Below are 22125 nucleotides of genomic sequence, written 5' to 3'. Positions count from 1 at the left end.
GTTCAGCAGTGAACCACCACCACCAACCCCTGCCCTACGGAGCCGACGCCGTGGAGGTAGGTGGAGCAAGGTGGGCAAGGGTGTGAATCACGGTTACGTGGTGGCTTTCCCAACAAGTGTCAACCGCGTCAGAGAATCACAAACAACCTCCTCATGGCCTGGCCTTTTCTAGCCCCACCACCCAACAGACCAGAAGCGTTCTAAGTGTCAAGACTGCATTGCACAGCAGCCATGGGGCCCTGGCCAGGCACGCACACTTTCGGCCTCAGTCTCCTCACCTATAATGTGGGCTAAACAAGGCCGACGTGGTGGGCTGTTGGCATTAATGAGACACTAACTGGTTCTCGAATGAATGCTGCTCTCAGAACCCCTTTACACTCTGAAAAGTTGAGTTCAGACAGCTATTGTTTTTATGGATTACATCTATTGATATTTATTGTATTTTAAAACCCAGAAATCTAAAATATTTTAAAATTCATTTAAAGATAAACATATTAACTTACAAATATTTTTTATGAAAAATAACTGTATTTTCCACTAAAATATATATTCAGCAAATTTTCGCAACTCACTTCACTATCTGGCTTACTCTACTCCTGTTCCCAGTCTCCCATGAGCCCTTGCAGCATGTGGGGATGGTCACAGATGCACGTGGTTGGAAAAGGGAAGCGTGTTTTATGACCTTTCCTGCTACTGTGGAATTCTGCCCGATTCTACAGGAAAGCTGGATGGGAGGTCACCCTGCAGGTCAGTGACAAAGGCCTTTCTACTCTGCCCTGCACCTGCATGGCCTCTGACCCCCCCAGTGACTTGGGAGCACCCTTGCTGGCCACTGGAATGGCAAGTGCCTGCTCACCCCGTCAGGCAGAGCTTCCAAAGGCTGACGCACCTGACATCTGTCACCACCAAAGAGCTCGTCAGAAAATCCAGTCAGCACTGGGAAGACTTGATCAGCTTATGCTAGGGGACATGGGTTTTCTAAAATTCTAATTTTGGTGTGAATTCTCAGATTTTATCACTGGTGATGAATATTCTCAGTTATTTTCCTTGAAGCCACAGGCTCACTTTGGTCACTTTTGGGAAAACGCCTGCTAAATACCCCAGTCTGTGTAACCAGTGTGTGAGTCCTTCCTTCAAGCACCTCACACCCCTGCCAAGTTTCTTAGGAGAACGTCCTCTCCCATCACACACAGAATCACAAGAACGTGCACATGCACTCAGGGATTAGTAAACTGAGTACTCTTTGCTTGTGTACCCAGGCTGGTGCCTGCCACAGGTGTGTGGTGGTGACGACACACAGCAGCCTGGTCGCACCACTGACTCATGCTGAGGCTTCTGCGCCATTAGCGCAAGTGTCAGCACAGCCAAAAGGCGCACGATGTCCCAGTGTTACTACAGAAGTAGTCTGGCCTTGGTCGTGCAGAGGTCTTTGAGACCCCCAGGGCCCGGACTTTGAGAACCACCGATAGAGGAAGGAGCGGGACAGGCAGTCAGCTCTGCCACCCGCTCTTGTGTGTGTTGTGTGTGATGCGCCAATGGTGGGAATTCTCACATAGTGACTCTGAATTTTATGATGACGCGGGCTCCCCCTTGCCCACACCCCGAGAATGTCCCAGAGTGCACTTTCTGTCCCACTGACCACTGCATCTCTCTGAGGCGTCCCCTACCCACAAGCAGTCACCACGTAAGGCCACTTAAGAAGGAAGTGACAGGAGGTATTGCCTCCCCAGGCCCCCCACTCTGGGCCGAGTATTACCTGCGGTGACACCATTCTGAAGAGAGCCCTCATAGAAGATGTTGGATGGGAAGGCACTGAGCGCAGGATGCATCCGATACTGGACCTGGAGGCGGATGGGACGGATGCCCAGCACCACCAGGCGCTCAAAGAGCGACTGGGACAGCCCGGCCTTGGCCGCCTTCTTGCACATCACCACGGGGCCCAGCTGGCAGTGGTCGCCCACGAGGATCAGCTGTGGTGAAAGGCCCACACAGGTAAGAAGCTCAAGCATGGAACAGCCTAGACGTCCACTCAGGGGACTAAGAGGGCCAGGGTCCATACAACCACCCGGCTATGTGAATTCAAGTGGCAAGATATGGACTGGGGGCGGGAAAACTGCCCACCACATACATGGAACATGCAAACTTGCACTCAGAACCCACACAAAGGCACTCTGTGCCAAGTCCACCCTTCGAAGACCCCCTCAAAGGGCCTGCTGTGCATCCCTCTGTGCTCTGGCAGGGCATCAAACAGCACCACAGGACACTTAAAAACAAACCCCCAGCACTAAGAATTACAGAGAACTGGAACAAGAGAGAATGCACACCAATTTTCAAACAAGACTATAATGGATGGGCTGTGGCCCACCTGCTTGGCTCCAAGGACCACAGGGACCATGCACTCTGGCTCGGTGGCCTGGGTGCTCTCGTCGATTAAAATGGATCGGAACTGCATCTTGGCGAGCCTCGGGTCTCCGGCGCCCACACACGTGCAGCAGATGACATCTGCATTCTGGGAAAGAGAGTGCGCCAGGAATCAGGGCACCTGCACGGTCAATGTTCCCAGATCCCCAAAGCAGGCAGGACGGGACACAGACACCGCTCCGGTCCACGCCCTCCTCAACAACTATGGAAATAAGTGGTCCCTCCCTGACAACATCTGTCCAGGGTGCAATGACCCTAACTTTCGAGATCCTAAGTGGTTGGGCTTCACTCCTAAGAAAGAGCTTGGCGCCTTGAGACAGCCTCTGAGGGGCAGCGCTAAGCCAAGGACACCATGCTCAGGCTGAGATCCACTTTTGGTTGGTTCATCAGCAAAGAGCAGGAGACGGCGCTCCAGACCTGCCCCCTGCCCCACCGCGGGTACAGACCAGGTTCCCAAGATCCCAGCAGCAGGGAGGCTGGCGGGAAGTGGAATCTACCTCAACAAGATGTCTCTGTGTGATCTCAGAAAAAGCATACAGAGGAGGGTATCAGAGTTCTCTCCTCAAATGCAACAGAACAAACTAACTAAAGGTGCCATCGTGGACTTAACGTATCCAAGCAGGTCCTTTGGCCCAAGTGAACAAGACAAACGCCCAAAGGCACAGGCCAGTTCCCCAGGCAGCAGGGCAGGTGAGTTCACCATAAGCAGCTCCCGCTCGGCAGTGCGCTTCAGGGCCCGGTACCGCTTTTCGTCCGCAGACGACAGCTCGCCAGTCTCATCCTTCAGCTGCTGCAGCTTCTGGAGCTCCGGCATGCTGCAGACACAGGGGCACATGAGAGGGAGGCGTGTGCCGCCAGGGCCTGCCCAGGGGAGACACACCTCGCTTAAGGCCGGCTACCCGACACCCACCTGTCCATGTTCCTGATCTGGTTGTGCAGGGCCAAGAACGACACCGGGGAATCGATGGCCTCTCGGCTCTTGGCACAGAGCCGCACGACTTTCAGCCCAGTCTGGTGGATCTTCTCAGTCAGCTGATCCACGGCTATGTTGCTTGGAGCACAGACAAGCACGGGCCTTCAACACAGTGTGAGCAAATGTCAGTGCTCGCCCAGAGAAAGTCTAATTAGCCAACACTGTTGTTTTGAATCATAGGCAGTAGAGCCAGCTCAAGCTCTAAGACGAAAACCAGGAGTGACACGATGCTGAAGGAGCTAAGAGCCAGATGGTCTGGAGCTTCCTGATCTTCACTCTACTCATGCAACCCACCGCTAACACTCGAGTCCAAAATCCTCACCTCCCGTTTGCACTGTAAAGTCTCTCAAAGCTCCAAGGTGCACGCAGGCACAACACAACCCAGGATGAACCTACCCACTACGGCCTTTACAAGAATGGCAGGTTTGCTTGTTAAAAGCAACCACAAAGGCCAGATCTAATACAAACGGCATAGAATGCAGCATGCCAGACACCCTGGGCCCCAAAGCCTCCTGGAAGACAGGCCTCCCTCTCTCCCCCACTTGGGCTGTGCAGAGCCCTACCCATTGCCTTGCCGAGCCAGGTGGTAGACAATGGTGGCTGAGGTCACCGTCTTTCCTGTGCCCGGTGGGCCCTGGATCAGACTCAGTGGTCTCTGCAGCACAGTCTTCACGGCGTAAACCTTCAGATACAAGTGGCCGTTAGGGGTGTAGACACGGCGGAGGGCCGCCCACCAGGCAGGCTCTGCAGTCTGGGACCCTCCTGCCCCCGGGGTGGGTGAGAACCTGAGAGTGGTTGAGGTCAGGGAGCCCCTGCGCCGTGAAGCGCTTGGGCAGCTGGCACTTGATGATCACATCCTCCACTTCGTGGCCGAGAAGTTTGTGGTAGATGTAGCCCGACACGGAGGTCTCGTCCACAGCAAAGGTTTTCAACGCACTCTGCATCCTGAAGGGAAAGCTCCAGGTCAGTGGCACGCACCACCGTGGAGCTGCTGTGCAGACCTGCCCCTCTGTGACGAGGAGAAGCACGGAGACGCCGGAGGCAGCAGGCACGCCAACGGCAGGTGACCGCCAAGTAGATGCAGGGAAGCGGAGGCTGGGAAGGAGGCAGACATACCTGTCGAATGAGGTTGACTTCCACACGAAATCCACCTGGAAGTTGTGAGTCACCTCCACGGGTGCACCCACACTGCTCCGAAGCTCAATAGCGATCTCATCGCCATAATCTATGCCGCCGAGTTAAGTCTCATCCTGGTCAAAAGCCTTTCTGAGGAGACCTCACTCTGTTACTGAAGAGACAGACCCTCCTCTGCACCAAAGACAGAAAACGCAGCCAGAGACCCATGTTCTCAGTGACAGATTCTGCCCACCATGTGCGGGGCCAGCGCAGCCAGCACTGTCCTCCTCCTCGTGAGCCCTGGGGCAGCAGCCAGCAGCCAGCAGCCAGCACGGAGCAGCCAAGCCCAGGGCCCAAGTTCCAGGCCCTGACTGTGAATTTCCGCAGAGCCCTCAGGCACATAGCTCGGAGCACCCTGGCTTCTGCCTAAGCAGCTCTCTTCATCAGTTTTATAGAAACGGTGCCCCCTCAGGACACCTGAAGAAAGGGAGTTGCAGCCGCAGCTGTACACACCCTTTCCTCCACCTGAGGCCCCGAGGCTGCTCTCAGCAGTGACCCCCACGGGTCACTCAGGACGAGCTCAGGACAAGCTCGTCAGAGACTTGGGCAGACAGTGCCTGTGCCAGCCCTTCTTTACACAAAGGATACTATCAGGGACCTTGATGACGTGGCCGATCCCTTTCCATAGGGGCGCCAGGTCCCCTTTGTACCGCAGGCATATCTCATCCCCTTGCATGAGCCGCATGTCTTACAGGGAAAAGACAGCAAGAAAGTTAGAGTTTTCACATGTGCCACAGACGCTACCATGAAGAGTTCAAATTAAGGGACACTTTACAAGGGTGAAACTAGGAATTTTATGCTACTTATGGTCACAAATATTTTAAAACTTAAAATCACCTCTTAACCAAATTATGACTAAATCCTCATTACCAGAGTCAGTCTTGGGCAAAGTGAAGTAGGCGATTCTCTTCTTGTTAAGGCCCAGGTCCCACCTGACCGTGATGTTATCTTGAGTCTGAGCACATAAAAAATAAGAGCCCTGTTAGCCTGCAACACAGACACAGGCCTGGACTCCTTGTGACTGCGTTTCCACAGGTGCGTGCCCTATGGCGAGCAGCACCGGACAGCCTGAAACACCAACAAGGGCACATCCAAGAGAGAAGTCATTAGGACCCCGAAACCTGCGCAGGACGACCAGGAGACCCCCACATGATGTCTGCTCTTGGAGGCGGCTTCTCTGTGGGCTGCGGAGGGAGAGAAGGAAGCCGACGGCCGAGGACACATCTCGTGAGTCTCAGGGCTCCTGCTTCCTATGCACAGTCTCCAAGGAACGGGCACAAGGAGTGTCCTCAGTGTGCTGTGGGCTCCTGAGGTCTGACTCTCATGGCTGTGGCAAAGGCTACAAACCCAACTGTAAGGAATTTTTGTTGGATTTAAAATCAGAAAACACCCAGGCGGGTGTCTGGCTTTGAGTGATGGGGCGTCTGCCCACAGGCCTGTCCTCAATCCACGGTTCTGTCTCTCAGGGGCTGGGCCTCGGCCCACGTCAGCATTTGCAGTCTGCAGAGAAAACCACCCTCCCCAGACCTTAGGAGAGATGCTTTGTTAAAATGACCAAACCCTCCTGCACACACATCACCTGCGACTCTTTCAGTTTCTTATCGTAGTCAGCCTCCAGCTTGACCAGAGGACCGAAAATGTTCTGGTACTGGTAGGCATCCTCATACCGCAGGAGGACATGCTGCGGCTCCTCATCCACTCCCGGCTTCTCGAGGTCCTCCAAGGTGGCAGAAGGATTTTCCTAGAGGACAAGAACGGCACCACGTTCTTCCCTGTTCTCACCTCTAAAATGAACTATATGCGAGCTCCCCAGTCAACAGAGGCACAGTCACACCCACCATTTCTCAGAACGAGCTGATGTTGGGCTGATGCGGAGAAGGGCACCCGGTGGTCGGTGGTGTCCACTCCATAAGGAGAGCCCTCATATCAGGAAGTCCACGTGGCACACAAAGGTGGACACCCCAGGTACACAGCCCTGACACACCTATACCATCAGATGGCTGCATTCTCCAACAAAGGCCTAACCCCTGACCTGGGAGAGATTACACTTCTTCCTGGCTGCCAGAAAGATTACTGGCTTCCCTGGCTGTGTAAACAGAAAGGAAGGCCCACCTCCCCATTTCCTCCTGATCCTATGCTGCACCAACAGGAGCAACGCACACGTCCTTGGCAGGGACAAAACAGTATGTGGGCTGTCTGGATACAAACAGGAACAGTGAAATAATTGTGGCAACTTGAAAATCAAGGTGGAAAGATTCCTTGCTGGACTGTCCTTCAAAAATATTTTGACTTGCACTTGAAGATAAATTCACATCTTTGACTATATGGGTGCCTAATTAAAATTTCTAGCCTAGTTACTACAACTTTATCATAAAATATAAACAGCCAGAACCAGAGATGGGCTTCCCTGGAGAAACGGTCTGTGGGCAGGGCAGGAATCCTGCGCGCCCCCAGCCTGGTGTCGGTCGCCCTGGCTCCGATGCGTCACAGGCCCGACCAGGTTTTATGGAGTACACCTGCAGTCCTGTCTGTCTACTCAGGCCCGGCTCTTCCTGACATGTCCACACACAGTCACCAATGGCCAGTTCCCAACCACTTCCTTCCCACCACCTACCCTTGCCCTCAGCAAGAGAAAAATTCCAACAGCCGGAGCTTTCCTTTCCCAGAGGCCTGGCGGGAGGTACCCGTGGCGCCCTCGGTCCTGCTTCCAGAAGGAGCTCGAGGGGCCACTCCAGGTAGAGGCTGCAGAGTCCCCCTCGAGCTCCTTCCGGAACCTCCTGTTTCTGAGACACCACCCCCAGCTCCCCTCTCCACCCCCCCCAACACTTGGTGCTGAGATGGGTGTGCATTCCCAGCAGGCCCTCACCTTCCAGAGCTCCTCCAGCTTGTTGATCTGCTGGGCGGTGATCTGCCGCGCCCGCAGCTGCTCCTGCTCAGAAGGGATCTTGACCAGCCAGGACAGGAAGCAACGGTCCTGGATCAGGGGCTGCCACTGCGAGCTGTCCCAGTTAATGTCCTTGAGGCTGCTCTGACTGGCACAGGGCTGCCTGCAGAAGCCCCAAGGGCGGGGAGAGCCCAGGTGAGGATGAACTCTAGCCCCCCCAAAGGCTTACTGCCTTTAATCTCAAAGGGGCGTCTTCCCTACATTTTACTGTATGAGCACATTACCTTTAAATTGTTAGGAATAAATTGCTTGTCCCCACACACTTGAGCTCTGAACTCTTAAAACTCAGAAGAGACTTTGCTTTTACAGAATTGTTTTCATGATTTAACCAGAACACACCCCAAAAGGGTTACTTAACATTCCCAGCTCTCTAACAAGCCCCAGCCCCCCGAACCTCCTTACACCTCGTCAGTCGGCAGAAACTATTTTAAAGCTCCACGGAGTCAGAGCCATGGAGTGGCTGAGTCTTTGGGGAAGATGACTGGGGCTGAAAGGCAGTCCCCCAGGGAAATCGCGGCCCCGCCCTCACCTGCATAGCAGCACCACAACCGAGTCAGCCTTCGCAGGGATGAAGCCGAGGAGGAAGACGTTGCGGCAGCCGCAGTTATAACACTCCAGAACCGTCTCCCCCAGGGGCCCATCCTTGTGCAGAGTCACCTCTTTGCATTTTGCCCTCACGAGGTGATTTACAATGTGGCTGAAACCAGGAAATGATAAATAGTTAACACCCAAAGTTTGGCTTTTCACCACTTCCAATTTTCGAGCTCCGTTAAAAGTTCCGGTACCGTTCACGGTCCATTAGCAGGAGTGGTCACACCTCATCCATCTGGCATCCCGGGGGACCAGCCCGCCCCTGAACTGGCTCCCCACGGAGCACAAAAATCAATCCGACTTGAACCATTTTTAAGGAAAACTTTCCTAACACGTTTCACACAGTTCCTGCTTTTTTCTCTCCCCCCCAGTTCCCGCTTTCTTAAATCCAACTTATTGGAGCTAAGTGAATCTAACGCTGGGGCCAAGGCTGCTGTCCTGGAGAGGCAGGAGGCTCGCCCCTTTCACTGCTCCTCTTTGCTCGTTGTAGTTTCTCTCCTGCTCCTTTCAAAGTCACTTCTCATGGCCCCTGTGCCTGCTTCCAGGCACCCCTCCTCATTTGCTGCAGGCCAGGAAACCCGATAACCAAATGTATTTGAAACCTGAGGACAGTAAAAAAATACCGAGTAGTGGGGCTCAGGGCTACTCTCCGGAAGCACAGGGCCAGCCCTGAATGGTCTGAAAGCCCCGCCGCCTCAGCTCTTTCCTTGCTGCGCGTGGCCAGGGCTCTGACGCCTTTCTCATTTCCGGGACACGGCTCACCTAAACCAGGGCCTGAGTGCCCCAGCCACAGAACTCTACCCTCCGCCACGCCAGCCTCATTCAGGGCCCACGGGTGGTGCACGGTTCTGCCTCAAGCCCTCCCAGCCCCCGCAGCGATCTGCAGCCTGGCTGCAGGTTTGTCACACGCTGAGCATGCCTGCCAAGCCTCCAGCCTTCCCTGCTGCTGCCCTCACTTCACCTTGGGAAACCCCTCCTGTTCAAGCTTTGGCTCAGATGCCAACATCCTAATCCTCTCTGGCCCCACGAAGACTGTCAGATTACCTAACTAATCATGACTGCTCTCCGTACTTCCAAAGCCACCCCCTCCCCCCACCCCTGGGCCTTCTACCAGGATCAGTGATTTCCTCTTGTCTTTTCTAGGCCCACCTCACTCCATTACACTGGCAGCTTCTTGAAGGCGAGTGGCTGTCCCATCACCTTCACAGTCTGACCTTGCACAGAACACACAATCTGGCGGGCGGAGTCTGTTTTCTCTTAGAGGCCCTCCGCTCACTTCCCTGATCTTGGCTCTGCTGACTGGAAGCTGGGGTTGCCAGCCAAGGCAAGTTTTATTTAACTGCTTTTCCTGCAGGAGAGGAACTAATGCGAACACGGTAACACTTATAATTACCCAGAAAGTTCGGAAAATGGTATACCAGTCTCTTCTGGTTATCCTGAAGATGCTTTTCCCTTCAAATCTCTAAAAAACATCAGCTCCCTTTCTTGCCTCACTCAGAACCCCACAATTCGCATTACTAACTCCAAGGTGACACGAGATCTGACCATTCTGTGTCCTCAGCCACAGCTGCCAAAGGCACAGGAAGGGTACAGGCTCTGTGCAAATAAAGCTGCCTACGGAATTCTGTCACTTTATTTCTATAAAACATGAACCTCAGAGGAAGATGCCGCTTTCTTGCAGGCAACCTGGATCCCTGCCCCACGGAGACTCTGCTCTGCTTCCCTGTGGTAATGGAGTGAGTCGCTGCACATCAATGGCAGCCTTGGAGGAGCCACCAAGACCAGACCCATGCCAGTGGTGGAGGCTGAGGAGTCTCACCACTCGAGCTTAGCCAAACGGACTCTCCCCTGGAATCCAAGCACCCTCACAATGCGGGTCTCACCCCAGACACAAAACAAGGGACCTAGTCACAGCTGCTGCTGATCAACAGCAGGAAGGGAAGCCCAGAGCCGACGGTCAAGTGAACTTAATTTAATCTGATGATTCAGGATCTGGCCCATATTAGCCTCAGGACTTGCTCTGATGAGCTAAGGCCAGAGGGAGCCTTCTCAGGAAGCGGCTCCCATGGATGCCCATTACTGTCTTGGGAACATCCTCCCCAGGCACCCAGTAATGAAGATGAACGGGCGTGCCAGGAGCTCATCTTGCAGAAAAATATAAATAAAAACTGGGAAAGAGAATTAAGCCAACCCTACTTGCATAATAAAAAGAACCACAGAGAATAAATCAAGGGTAAATACATTAAGGCATTCACACACCACCATCTGTTTCAAGTTAAACCAGTCACAGAGGAGGGAAAAAACCAGGTTTGTTAGCGTGATTTTATATTGTGCTTCGCTTCAACATTTCCATAATTTACACACAAATCTGAGCACAGCACTGATTAAAGACACATGCGCGGCTTGATTATCTACCTGCCAGAAGTATTTCCACGTCCATTACAGAACCACTTCTTGCTGGTATTACAGTAAACCACGCAAGCAGGATCGTGTATTCCGCAGTAACTAAAAAAGTCAAAACATCAACAGTTAAAGCTAGAAGACCACTCTCTGGTTTTAATTTGGCAGGATGTAAAATTCTTTCCTCTTACAACATTTTTAAGTTTTTCATTAAACACATACTCAAACCAACGATCCCACTAGCAAAATCCAATCAGTTAACTGCAGAGGCTTCCTGACCCTGTGAACGCAGGGAAGGGTTTAGGGGTGCTGTGGAGACTCCTCAGACAGCAGCAAAGCCCCTTGCAGGGTGAGGTGGGGGCGGGTGGTGAGAGCAGTGCAAGGTGCCAGGTGAGCCCAACAACGGAGTCCTAAAACCCCCAAGGTGACCTAGTCACTCCCCTTGGCCTCAAGTTTCAGGAACCGTGACTTATAAGCAGAGAAATCGGCATCCCTAGCTCTGGGCACACAGAAGGTAAGCTGAGACCACGCTGCGTTCACAGTGCCTCCCATGCTCCAGCAGAGGGCGCCCTGCTCCTGGGAACACTCACCTCAACCCAGCAGCGGAGGGTCCTGGGGTACAGACTGAGCTCAGCTCACAAGGAGCACCTAGGGAGAGCCCCCTGGCCTCCCTTTTCTGAAAATCAACACACCAAAAACAAAAATATTGGCTCTCCACAGAGTTCTGTATGTGGATGAAGCCAAGACTCAAGTCTCAAACGAGAATGTCCTCTGGCCAAGAACCTTCCCTGCAACGCCTCACGCCAGGGGGCTCTCCCTGTTCCACTCCCCACGGACGGCAGGAGTGCGAGGGGGTGTGCAGACTTTAACGACCTGCAGCTTCACCAGGACCACTTCACAGGCACATTTGGTACATAACAGGAACGCGAATACATATGTAAAAATGTACTGTAAATGAGAGTGAACAAAGAGCCAACAAAGTAAAAAAGTGTGCCCACCAAGCAGGGAAAAGAGCGGCCCTCTGTCCTGTGATGGCTGCAGACCTCAGAGGGGCAGCGTGCCCAGGGGGCAGGCAGAGCTGAGTAGAGGCCCAGGCCCACTGCCCTGCCTGGCGGGGTGCCCTGAGCAAGATCATTTCACCTCTTTTGGTCTCAATTTCCTCATGTGCGTGTAACAAAAAAGCAAGAGTAAGTCCAAACACAAGGGGTGGGTCCTCCTCTAGATAAGAATTCCAAATTTGGTCAACACGCAGGTCTAGCCACTGACTACTCACTTCCAATTTTTCAGGAATCTTCAATGCAACGAGGAGGCAGATGTTTTAAAGAAGCCTACAGTAATCTCTTTGTAAGAGAAATCTTAGCTGCTCTATTCACCCTCCAAATGCTCACCCCATGTGATGAGTTCTTTCTGATAAGTGAGTGGGGCAGGTACCGGGTAACAACCCAAGGGCCTGAGGAAGGCAGAGAAGGGGAACCTTTCCCCCTCCAGCTGGGAGAATCAGGGATGACAGAGGGTGCTGATCCCATTCGCCTGCCCAGTAATAAGGACTTATGTGTGTACAAAGGCTTGAGCAACCTCCTTATTCCCAAGGACAGTGTTTCCAAGTGTCACAGTCCATGGTCTTAGAGAGGCCTCTGTAAAGTCAGCAAATGCATACAGAATGTGGATGCCCTGGGGGGCGAGTCCTCTCCTCCGCTGAAGGTGCTCACCTGCAGGCATGTATGGGGAGATCCTTCGTGTAATAGGTATCTTCCTCATCTTCTTCGAAGTTCAACTCGGCCAACAACTGGCTAGTCTTGGCCACGCTGTCATCCACGGCCCCGTTCTGCAGGATGCCCTCAGGTCCACCGACCTATGGCAGAAGGCAGCGTCACCGTGAAAGACTGCAGCTTCCGGGCCTCAGCCCAGGCACGTGGCTTCTCCCCATACGAGCAGTCATGGCAACCTTCCCATGAAGCACTGGCCTGCTCTCTACTGTGCAACAGTTCAGCGTCTTCTGATTTAACTTTTCATACTCTCCTCTTCCCTATCAAACCTACCTGGCCAAAAACAGGGCACAGGTGGCTGAGGTCATCCGCCCTGCCACCTGCACACCCAGGCCCAACCCCATCTAGCCATAGCGCCATGACTACAAGCAGGAAGCTGAGGGCCACAAGAAGCAAGATGACTTTTTACAAACCAGATATGGTCCCCCCCTGTGGACAGCTGCACAAGGGTCCTCCTCCTTCAAAGCCTAAGCACCAGAAGTAAAGGTTGTGACCCCTGCAGATGTGGGAATGCAGTTCTCTCGTTAGTCCACATACTTCCTTCACTGTCAGTTCCCCTCTCCAGAAGGCAGCCCTTCTTAATTATGAATTAGAAATTGAATGTTAGGATAATCTTCCAGTTTCAGGACACAATCTTACTAAATGTACACTTTATATGTCATAACAGCAAAAACATACAAATAGGCAACTTTAAATAACTAAGCGATGAATTTCACAGGCAACTCTGCTGAGCTCACACATCCATTCACGAGTGCACAGACTCAGCTTGTCCGAGGGAAACAGGTGCTCCTAATGCTGCCCCCCTAGGAACTGCCTCCTCAGACAGCAGCCAACAGTCCCCATCATGGTCCCCACGGGCCACAGCCCACACAAGGCTGGGTCAAGCAGTGGAAGCATCATGTGTTGAAAGACGGGAAGGAGTGACAGGAGCCCCAGGGCAGGCACCAGGTTTCTCTGAGCTGTGAGACGGGATCAGACACTGGCCTGCCACGCAGAGCTGGGAAACCAAAACTCACACCCACACCATGTGGGGTCGGCTCAGGCCAGTCCCTGTCCACTGCTCCAGTCACCTATATGGGCCTAAGGACAACGGGTCTCCTGAGGTGGGGGGCATCCCAGAAACTCTAAAGGTGCATTCGGGTTGTCAAGGAAGCCAAGAACCCATTACAGGAACACGTGTCTCTGTAATGGTCTCAGCCAGATCAGAACCCCATTTCACTGTGTCTGCCACCACTTTAATATACTATCTTTTTTTCTTAAGATTTTTTTGATGTGGACCATTTTTAAAGTCTTTATTGAATTTGTTACAATATTGCTTCTGTTTTATGTTCTGTTTTTTTGGCCACCAGGCATGTGGGATCTTAGCTCCCCAACAAGGGATCAAGCCCACACCCTCTGCATTGGAAGGTGAAGTCTCAACCACTGGACCAGCAGGGAAGTCCCAACATTTTTTCAGAAGGCAACAATCAGGTTAAATGCAAGAAGACTGTATGCTTTGTTTGGGGGAAGTTTTTTTTTTTTTTAATGAAAAATCAGTATCAACTTTTGGATTTTAATGTAATGAAGACAGTATTATTAACATCATCACAAGCACCTCTTTGTAAATCCCTGATCTCCTTTTTAAAAAAATTGTAAGTGGTTCTGTGGTGTTAAGTACATTCACATGGTTGTGCAACCACTACCACCATCCATCTCCAGAACTTTCTCATCTTCTCAAACTGAAACTGTCCATTCCCCCTCACTCAGCCCCTGGCAACCTCCATTCTACTTTCTGTTTCTATGAATTTGACTACTGTAGGGACCTCACATAAGTGGAATCATACGGCATTTGCCCTTTTGTGACTGACTTATTTCACTTAGCATAATGTGCTCAAGGTTCATCTATGTCCTAACTGTGTCAGAATTTCCTCCCTTTTTAAGGCTGAATAATATTCCATTGTATGGACACACAACATTTTGTTTATCCGTTCATCAGTCAGTGAATACTTGGGTTGCTTCCACCTTCTGGCTGCTGTGAATGATGTTGCTATGAACATGGAGTACGAGTATCTCTTCAAGCCCCTGTTTTCAATTCTTTGGGGTATATACCCAGAAGTGAAGTTGCTGAATCATATAATTATTCTACGTTTAACTTTTTGAGGAATTGCCATACTGTTTTCCACAGCAGCTACACTATTTTATATTCCCACCCACCAGTAATGCACAAGGGTCCTAATTTCTCTACATCCTTGCCAACATTTGTGACTTTTCTGTTGGCTGTTGATAGTAGCCATCCTAATGGGTGTGAGGTGGTATCTCACTGTGGTTTTGATTGACACAACCTGGATTATAATGATGCTAAATATCTTTTCCTATGCCTGTTGGCTATTTGTGTATCTTCTTTGGAGAAAGGTCGAGTCAAGTACTTTGCCCATTTTTAATCAGGTTGTTAAATTTTTTTGTTGTGCTTTGTTTGAAAAAATTTTAAACATTTATTTATTTATTTAGGCTGCACTCGGTCTTAGTTGCGGCACGTGGGCATGTGGGATCCTTAGCTGCGGCAAGCAGACTTCTTAGCTACAGAATGCGGACTTCTTAGTTGCAGCATGCGGGCAGACTCTGGAGTGACAGGAGCCCCAGGGCAGGCACCAGGTTTCTCTGAGCTGTGAGACGGGATCAGACACTGGCCTGCCACGCAGAGCTGGGAAACCAAAACTCACACCCACACCATGTGGGGTCGGCTCAGGCCAGTCCCTGTCCACTGCTCCAGTCACCTATATGGGCCTAAGGACAACGGGTCTCCTGAGGTGGGGGGCATCCCAGAAACTCTAAAGGTGCATTCGGGTTGTCAAGGAAGCCAAGAACCCATTACAGGAACACGTGTCTCTGTAATGGTCTCAGCCAGATCAGAACCCCATTTCACTGTGTCTGCCACCACTTTAATATACTATCTTTTTTTCTTAAGATTTTTTTGATGTGGACCATTTTTAAAGTCTTTATTGAATTTGTTACAATATTGCTTCTGTTTTATGTTCTGTTTTTTTGGCCACCAGGCATGTGGGATCTTAGCTCCCCAACAAGGGATCAAGCCCACACCCTCTGCATTGGAAGGTGAAGTCTCAACCACTGGACCAGCAGGGAAGTCCCAACATTTTTTCAGAAGGCAACAATCAGGTTAAATGCAAGAAGACTGTATGCTTTGTTTGGGGGAAGTTTTTTTTTTTTTTAATGAAAAATCAGTATCAACTTTTGGATTTTAATGTAATGAAGACAGTATTATTAACATCATCACAAGCACCTCTTTGTAAATCCCTGATCTCCTTTTTAAAAAAATTGTAAGTGGTTCTGTGGTGTTAAGTACATTCACATGGTTGTGCAACCACTACCACCATCCATCTCCAGAACTTTCTCATCTTCTCAAACTGAAACTGTCCATTCCCCCTCACTCAGCCCCTGGCAACCTCCATTCTACTTTCTGTTTCTATGAATTTGACTACTGTAGGGACCTCACATAAGTGGAATCATACGGCATTTGCCCTTTTGTGACTGACTTATTTCACTTAGCATAATGTGCTCAAGGTTCATCTATGTCCTAACTGTGTCAGAATTTCCTCCCTTTTTAAGGCTGAATAATATTCCATTGTATGGACACACAACATTTTGTTTATCCGTTCATCAGTCAGTGAATACTTGGGTTGCTTCCACCTTCTGGCTGCTGTGAATGATGTTGCTATGAACATGGAGTACGAGTATCTCTTCAAGCCCCTGTTTTCAATTCTTTGGGGTATATACCCAGAAGTGAAGTTGCTGAATCATATAATTATTCTACGTTTAACTTTTTGAGGAATTGCCATACTGTTTTCCACAGCAGCTACACTATTTTATATTCCCACCCACCAGTAATGCACAAGGGTCCTAATTTCTCTACATCCTTGCCAACATTTGTGACTTTTCTGTTGGCTGTTGATAGTAGCCATCCTAATGGGTGTGAGGTGGTATCTCACTGTGGTTTTGATTGACACAACCTGGATTATAATGATGCTAAATATCTTTTCCTATGCCTGTTGGCTATTTGTGTATCTTCTTTGGAGAAAGGTCGAGTCAAGTACTTTGCCCATTTTTAATCAGGTTGTTAAATTTTTTTGTTGTGCTTTGTTTGAAAAAATTTTAAACATTTATTTATTTATTTAGGCTGCACTCGGTCTTAGTTGCGGCACGTGGGCATGTGGGATCCTTAGCTGCGGCAAGCAGACTTCTTAGCTACAGAATGCGGACTTCTTAGTTGCAGCATGCGGGCAGACTCTTAGTTCCCTGACCAGGGATCGAACCTGGGCCCCCTGCATTGGGAGCATGGAGTCTTACCCACTGGACCACCAGGGAAGTCCCCTTTGTTTGAAATTTTGATAGCAAGTTACTACTTCAAAAAGTTACCTCTCCTTTTGGCAACACTTCTCCTGACACATGCAGCGGCAATGCTGGGATGAGGCTGCCGACAAGGGACCAAGACACCTCTCAGTGTGACTGCCTCAGCACACACATGTTTGTTTTCTGAAAGTGTGTGGCCAGATTATGGTACCTGGATTTCACTTCATGGCAGTGAAAAAGCCACATATATCACGCTACAGGGGAGGGCTGAGAGGGTGTGGGCCACAATCTCAGGCTCAGAATGTTATTTACGTTTTTAAATGGTTGGATTAAATACCTAATAGTAGGTATTTGCTTCTTGTCCCACAAAGCCTAGAACATTTACTACCTAGCACTTTAAGGAAATGCTTGCTGACATTTCTCCAAAGAAGACATACAGATGGTCAACAGGTACATGACAAAATGCTCAATATTGCTAATTATTAGAGAAATGCAAGCCAAAACTATGAGGTATCACCTCACACCAGTCAGAACGGCCATGATTAAAATGTCTACAAACAATAAATGCTGGAGAGGGTGTGGAGAAAAAGGAACTCTCCTTTGCTGTTGGTGGGAATGTAAATTGGTACAGCCACTATGGAGAACAGTATGGAGGTTCCTCAAGAAACTAAAAATAGGGCTTCCCTGGTGGCGCAGTGGTTGAGAGTCCGCCTGCTGATGCAGGGGACATGGGTTCGTGCCCTGGTCCGGGAAGATCCCACATGCCGCGGAGCGGCTGGGCCCGTGAGCCATGGCCGCTGAGCCTGTGTGTCCGGAGCCTGTGCTCTGCAACAGGAGAGGCCACAACAGTGAGAGGCCCGCGTACCGCAAAAAAAAAAAAAAAAAAAAAGAAACTAAAAATAGAACTACCATATGACCCAGCAATCCCACTCCTGGGCATATATCTGGAGAAAATTCTAATTCGAAATGTACATGCACCCCAATGTTCACAGCAGCACTATTTACAACAGCCAAGACATGGAAGGAGCCTAAATGTCCATCGACAGAGGAATGTATAAGAAGATGTGGTACATATACATAAAATGGAATATGACTCAGCCATAAAAAAGAATGAAATAATGTCATTTGCAGCAACATGGATGGACATATCATATCATATTAAGTGATGTCACTTATTAAGTGAAGTCAGACAAAGACAAATATCATATATCACTTGTATGCGAAATCTAAAAAAATGAAACAAATGAACTTATTTACAAAACAGAAATGGACTCACAACCATAGAAAACAAACTTACTGTTACCAAAGGGGCTGATGGGGGGGTGTTAATTAGGAGTTTGAAATTGACATATACACCCTGCTACTATAAAATCGATAAAACAACAGGGACCTACAGTATAGGGTACTACATTCTATATCTTGTAATAACCTATAATGGAAAAGAATCTGAAAAAGAATATATATATAACTGAATCATTTTGCTGTATACCTGAAACTAACACAATATTGTAAATTAACTATACCTCAATTTAAAAAACGGTTGGGGGGTGGCACAGTGGTTGACAGTCCGCCTGCCAATGCAGGGGACGCGGGTTCGTGCCCCGGTCCAGGAGGATTGCACATGCCGCAGAGCGGCTGGGCCCGTGAGCCATGGCCGCTGAGCCTGCACGTCCGGAGCCCAGGCTCTGCAACGGGAGAGGCCACAGCAGTGGGAGGCCCGCGTACCGCAAAAAAAAAAAAAAAAAAAAAAAAAAAAAAAAACGGTTGGGGGACTTCCCTGGTGGTCCAGTGGTTAAGACTCCACGATCCCTGGTCAGGGAAATAAGATCCCATATACCACAACTAAGATGGCATGCCTTAGAGAAGCCCATGCCTAAATAAATAAATAAATAAATAAATAATTTTAAAAAATAAAATAAAAAATGGTTAATTAAAAAAAGAAAAGAAAAAAGAAAATGCTTGCTAACTCCTAGTCTAGAAGAACTCTTAAAATGTCTCATCAGGTTGTATAAACTTTTATGTGTAAAGAAATATCCTTAGTGATATGTGAATCTTTACTTTCCTGAAACATCAAAATTAGTATGTGGAGTAATACGGACACCTGCATGACACCAGGTGCCTTCATTCCGCCCACTCCTGCTTCATCCAGGCCTCAGATCCCACACTTCATCTCCCCTCACAGAGGGAAGAGTGAACCAGCAGAGGGCACATCAGGAATGTGTGAGGCTCTTAACAGAGACCAACCTTTCTCTGCATCACTCATACCCCTTCGGGCTTAATAAGGAGCAGGAAATCTAAGTCCGTTCTAGGACCTGCTCTAGGAACTCTCAAGAGACAATACAATACCGACACAACACAAGGTCAGATGGATTCCCCCTCACCCCCACTGAAGGCAGGGAGACTAGAGAGAGAGGAGTCCAGATTCCCCAGTAGGCCCTGTAGCTCTGTGGCTGGGGGGCGTGGGTGTGTCCCTCCTCACAAGTACTTATGCACACCTATACACCACATGCACTTGTCCAACCCCTGCCCAGCCCCACTCCTGCCCAGCTGTGACCTGACCACAACACAGACTTCTATAGCTGGCTTGTTAGTTTCTCCCTCTACTTTCTGGAAAGGTTTAAGATAAACATTAACTTCAAAAATACATTTGAGGGCTTCCCTGGTGGCGCAGTGCTTGAGAGTCCGCCTGCCGATGCAGGAGACGCGGGTTCGTGCCCCGTTTCGGGAAGATCCCACATGCCGTGGAGCGGCTGGGCCCGTGAGCCATGGCCACTGAGCCTACGCGTCCGGAGCCTGTGCTCCGCAAATGGGAGAGGCCACAACAGTGAGAGGCCCGCGTAACGCAAGAAAAAAAAGAAAAAAAAAAAAATACATTTGACCTCAGCAACTATAATTAAATGAGTTAAAGCACTAAAGAGTGCCTGGCACAGAGAAGGCCCACAGTCCAAGCCAGGCGACGTAATGGAAGAACGGAGGGGAGTGTCCTTGTCTGGCACAGGACTGAGGTTACCAACCCATCACCTCCAGCCAGGACCCCTGGGTCCTGCTGGGCTCAAGAAGGGAAAGTCCTCCCTGCACCCCTGGCACCAAGCCCATCCCCAAGCACCATGTCACTGGGTCTAGAAAGCGAAGGAAACAGTTCCCTCTCCACCCCTGCTCTGGACACTCATTATTGAAGTCCATCTATGAGCTGCTGAGCTGATCAAGGTCTTGCAGAGGTTTTCTGTCCAGAGAGTTTCTTACGACCCACTGCAGAACTCAGTGCACCTCAGAACAGCAGGAAGAGAGGTCACTTCATTCCCACAAAGGAAAAGCACATCAGTTCAAAAATTACCACTAACTGTGCCGGTAAGAACTTTTAGACCATAAATTTTTACCCCAAACCTCATAAGCATCATACCACTCATCATGAAATAGACATTCCTGTCCCTCAATCCCCGACTATGCCAATGTCCCAGGGCCTTTGCACTCACTATCCCCCTGGCTTCTACACAGATGGCTCCTGGTCCTTCAGTCCCGGTCCACAGGGCACCTCCTAGGGAGGCCTCCCCTGACCCCATCTGAGGGGCACCAGTGGGGCCAGCTCTGCCGGTCCTGCTCCCTGCTCTGACCCCCGCACCTAGAATTGAGCCCACACCCCAGGAGGCTCTCACAGTGTTAGCTAAATGAACATATCTTCTCATCCAAAATATAAAGGTTGAGATGTAAAATGACTCATCTTTTATTCTTTTCTTCCACAACTTAAATAAAAAAGAGCGAGTGGGAAATCGCCTTTCCCTCATGTGACCTGAGGCAGAGAGGAACTACCAGGTCTCTGAGCCCTGCCTCAGGAAAAGGCTAACAGAAGATCAGCTCTCCCTCAGCTTTTGAAAAAGTTTCAAAACTACAGAGAATGAATGACCCACACACCCACCATCTGGATCCACCAGCCACTCACATTTTGCCACACTTGCTCTCTCCCTCTCTTGCTCTGCACACATATGTACACATGTGTTCACACACACACACATACTTTTCTGTTCCTGATCCATTTCAGAATCATAGGTCCCAGGACAAGGGCTTTCTCCACACAACCACAATATAAACATCACACTCAGGAATAATGCTGATATAATACTGATATCTAATACACACAGACACATTTTCCCAATATTCTAATAATGTCCTTTACAGTTTTTTAAATCCAAGACCCAGTTAACAATTACACATTATTTGTGATGTAATCTCTTAGCCTTCGTTAATCCATTAGTTTTAACCACAAGAAATTGTTGAGATTTGACCATTTTTGACCTACAATGAAGGGAACTTCACATGGTCCCACCCAACACAGCAGTCCCTGAGCTTTGGGTTAAAGGAGTTCTACCTGCCTCCCTCTTTTCAGTAGACCCTTGTTTTGATCAAATGCCAAGTCCACCCCTGCCGTTCATTTCAAAGCTCAAGAATATCCTCGACCTGTCTGGGGTGTCTGCAGCTCACCTTGTGCTGCCCCTGCCTGCCCAGCTCTGGGGTCAGCCACTCTCAAAGGAGCTCACAGATTGAGATGGAATCCACCCACACCTGCAGTAAGAAGCCAGGCTGTGAGGAGAGGTTCAGTCCAGAAGGCAGGACACCTCACAGGACAATGACCTGGACCGGATCCTGGCTCAGTGGCATGAAAAGAAGAAGAGGGAGGGGCTGCCCAGAAGAGCAGGGCTGGAGACATGACAATCAATCACATTAACACTAGACCTCACAGGGATCCGCACCAGGTAAATAATCTGACTGTGGAGAAAGGGAAGCCCCATGTATTCAATATTAGATGATCCTGAAAAACTACTGTTGGTGCTGTTTCTCTGACCACAGCAGTACGGCTATGAAGGAAAGATGCCCTTTTCATGTTTTTAGAAATGCATTCTAAATAGCATAGGTCTAAATGGTTGAGTATCACTAACTCATATGGCTCAACCTCAGAAGAGTGAAATGACAAGTTGGATTTGCTTTAAAACACGTCAGCAAAGAAAAAGAAAAAAGAGAGAAAAGAAAATCTTCACAACCATCAAATCAAGAAGACAGATGGGCAGGATTTGCTTTATCTACTTATACACGAGAGAATTCCTAATAAACATTTTTACACAATACAGGTAGACAAGGTGGCTGCCTGGAATCTGTGTTAGCTCTGCAGAGCCATGCACTTGAAAGGAGTGATGGAAGATGAGCACAGCTTGTACCAAATGGCTTCTGCCTCGGGATGAGGCAAGCAACCCCTCCAGGTTCACTGTCAGCCCTGGCAGCTGAGCTATGCGTGGAGCTAGAGTAGATAGGAAGGTGCTATCTTCAGTCATAACAAAGGGCTACTCACAGCTCAGCAGGCAGCCTAAATCAACTGTACTGTCTAGAAGCCATCCTGGCAACAGTCCGCAGGGATCCTGAGAAACCCGGCTCAGTTGTCCAACTTGCAAGCTGCTAGTGGACCAACACACATAAAAAGGCACAAGGACCCTATGCCAGCCATGGGATCCCAGGACCCGGCA

The 22125-nt window shown here is 49.8% G+C and overlaps 1 protein-coding gene across 1 annotated transcript in view; it reads right to left on the bottom strand.

The window, feature by feature from the left end:
* Window positions 1–22125, bottom strand: part of UPF1 (UPF1 RNA helicase and ATPase) — a 35662-nt gene that overhangs the window by 7255 nt on the left and 6282 nt on the right. Inside the window, exons 2-15 of the mRNA XM_007461110.1 lie at window positions 12215–12357; window positions 10521–10610; window positions 8044–8211; window positions 7437–7617; window positions 6150–6311; window positions 5441–5525; window positions 5159–5257; window positions 4511–4619; window positions 4180–4339; window positions 3958–4076; window positions 3332–3496; window positions 3122–3236; window positions 2366–2509; window positions 1757–1970 (exon numbers count right to left, since the gene is read on the bottom strand). Coding sequence (XP_007461172.1) covers window positions 1757–1970; window positions 2366–2509; window positions 3122–3236; window positions 3332–3496; window positions 3958–4076; window positions 4180–4339; window positions 4511–4619; window positions 5159–5257; window positions 5441–5525; window positions 6150–6311; window positions 7437–7617; window positions 8044–8211; window positions 10521–10610; window positions 12215–12357 — 1954 coding nt within the window. The remainder of the gene's footprint in view (window positions 1–1756; window positions 1971–2365; window positions 2510–3121; window positions 3237–3331; window positions 3497–3957; window positions 4077–4179; window positions 4340–4510; window positions 4620–5158; window positions 5258–5440; window positions 5526–6149; window positions 6312–7436; window positions 7618–8043; window positions 8212–10520; window positions 10611–12214; window positions 12358–22125) is intronic.

This window comes from Lipotes vexillifer, unplaced genomic scaffold (assembly GCF_000442215.2).
Source record: "Lipotes vexillifer unplaced genomic scaffold, Lipotes_vexillifer_v1.1 scaffold469, whole genome shotgun sequence".
In the NCBI taxonomy this organism is placed as follows: domain Eukaryota; kingdom Metazoa; phylum Chordata; class Mammalia; order Artiodactyla; family Lipotidae; genus Lipotes; species Lipotes vexillifer.
The sequence above is the reverse complement of the archived record's forward strand: the minus strand, read 5'-3'. Positions and strand labels throughout refer to the sequence as shown.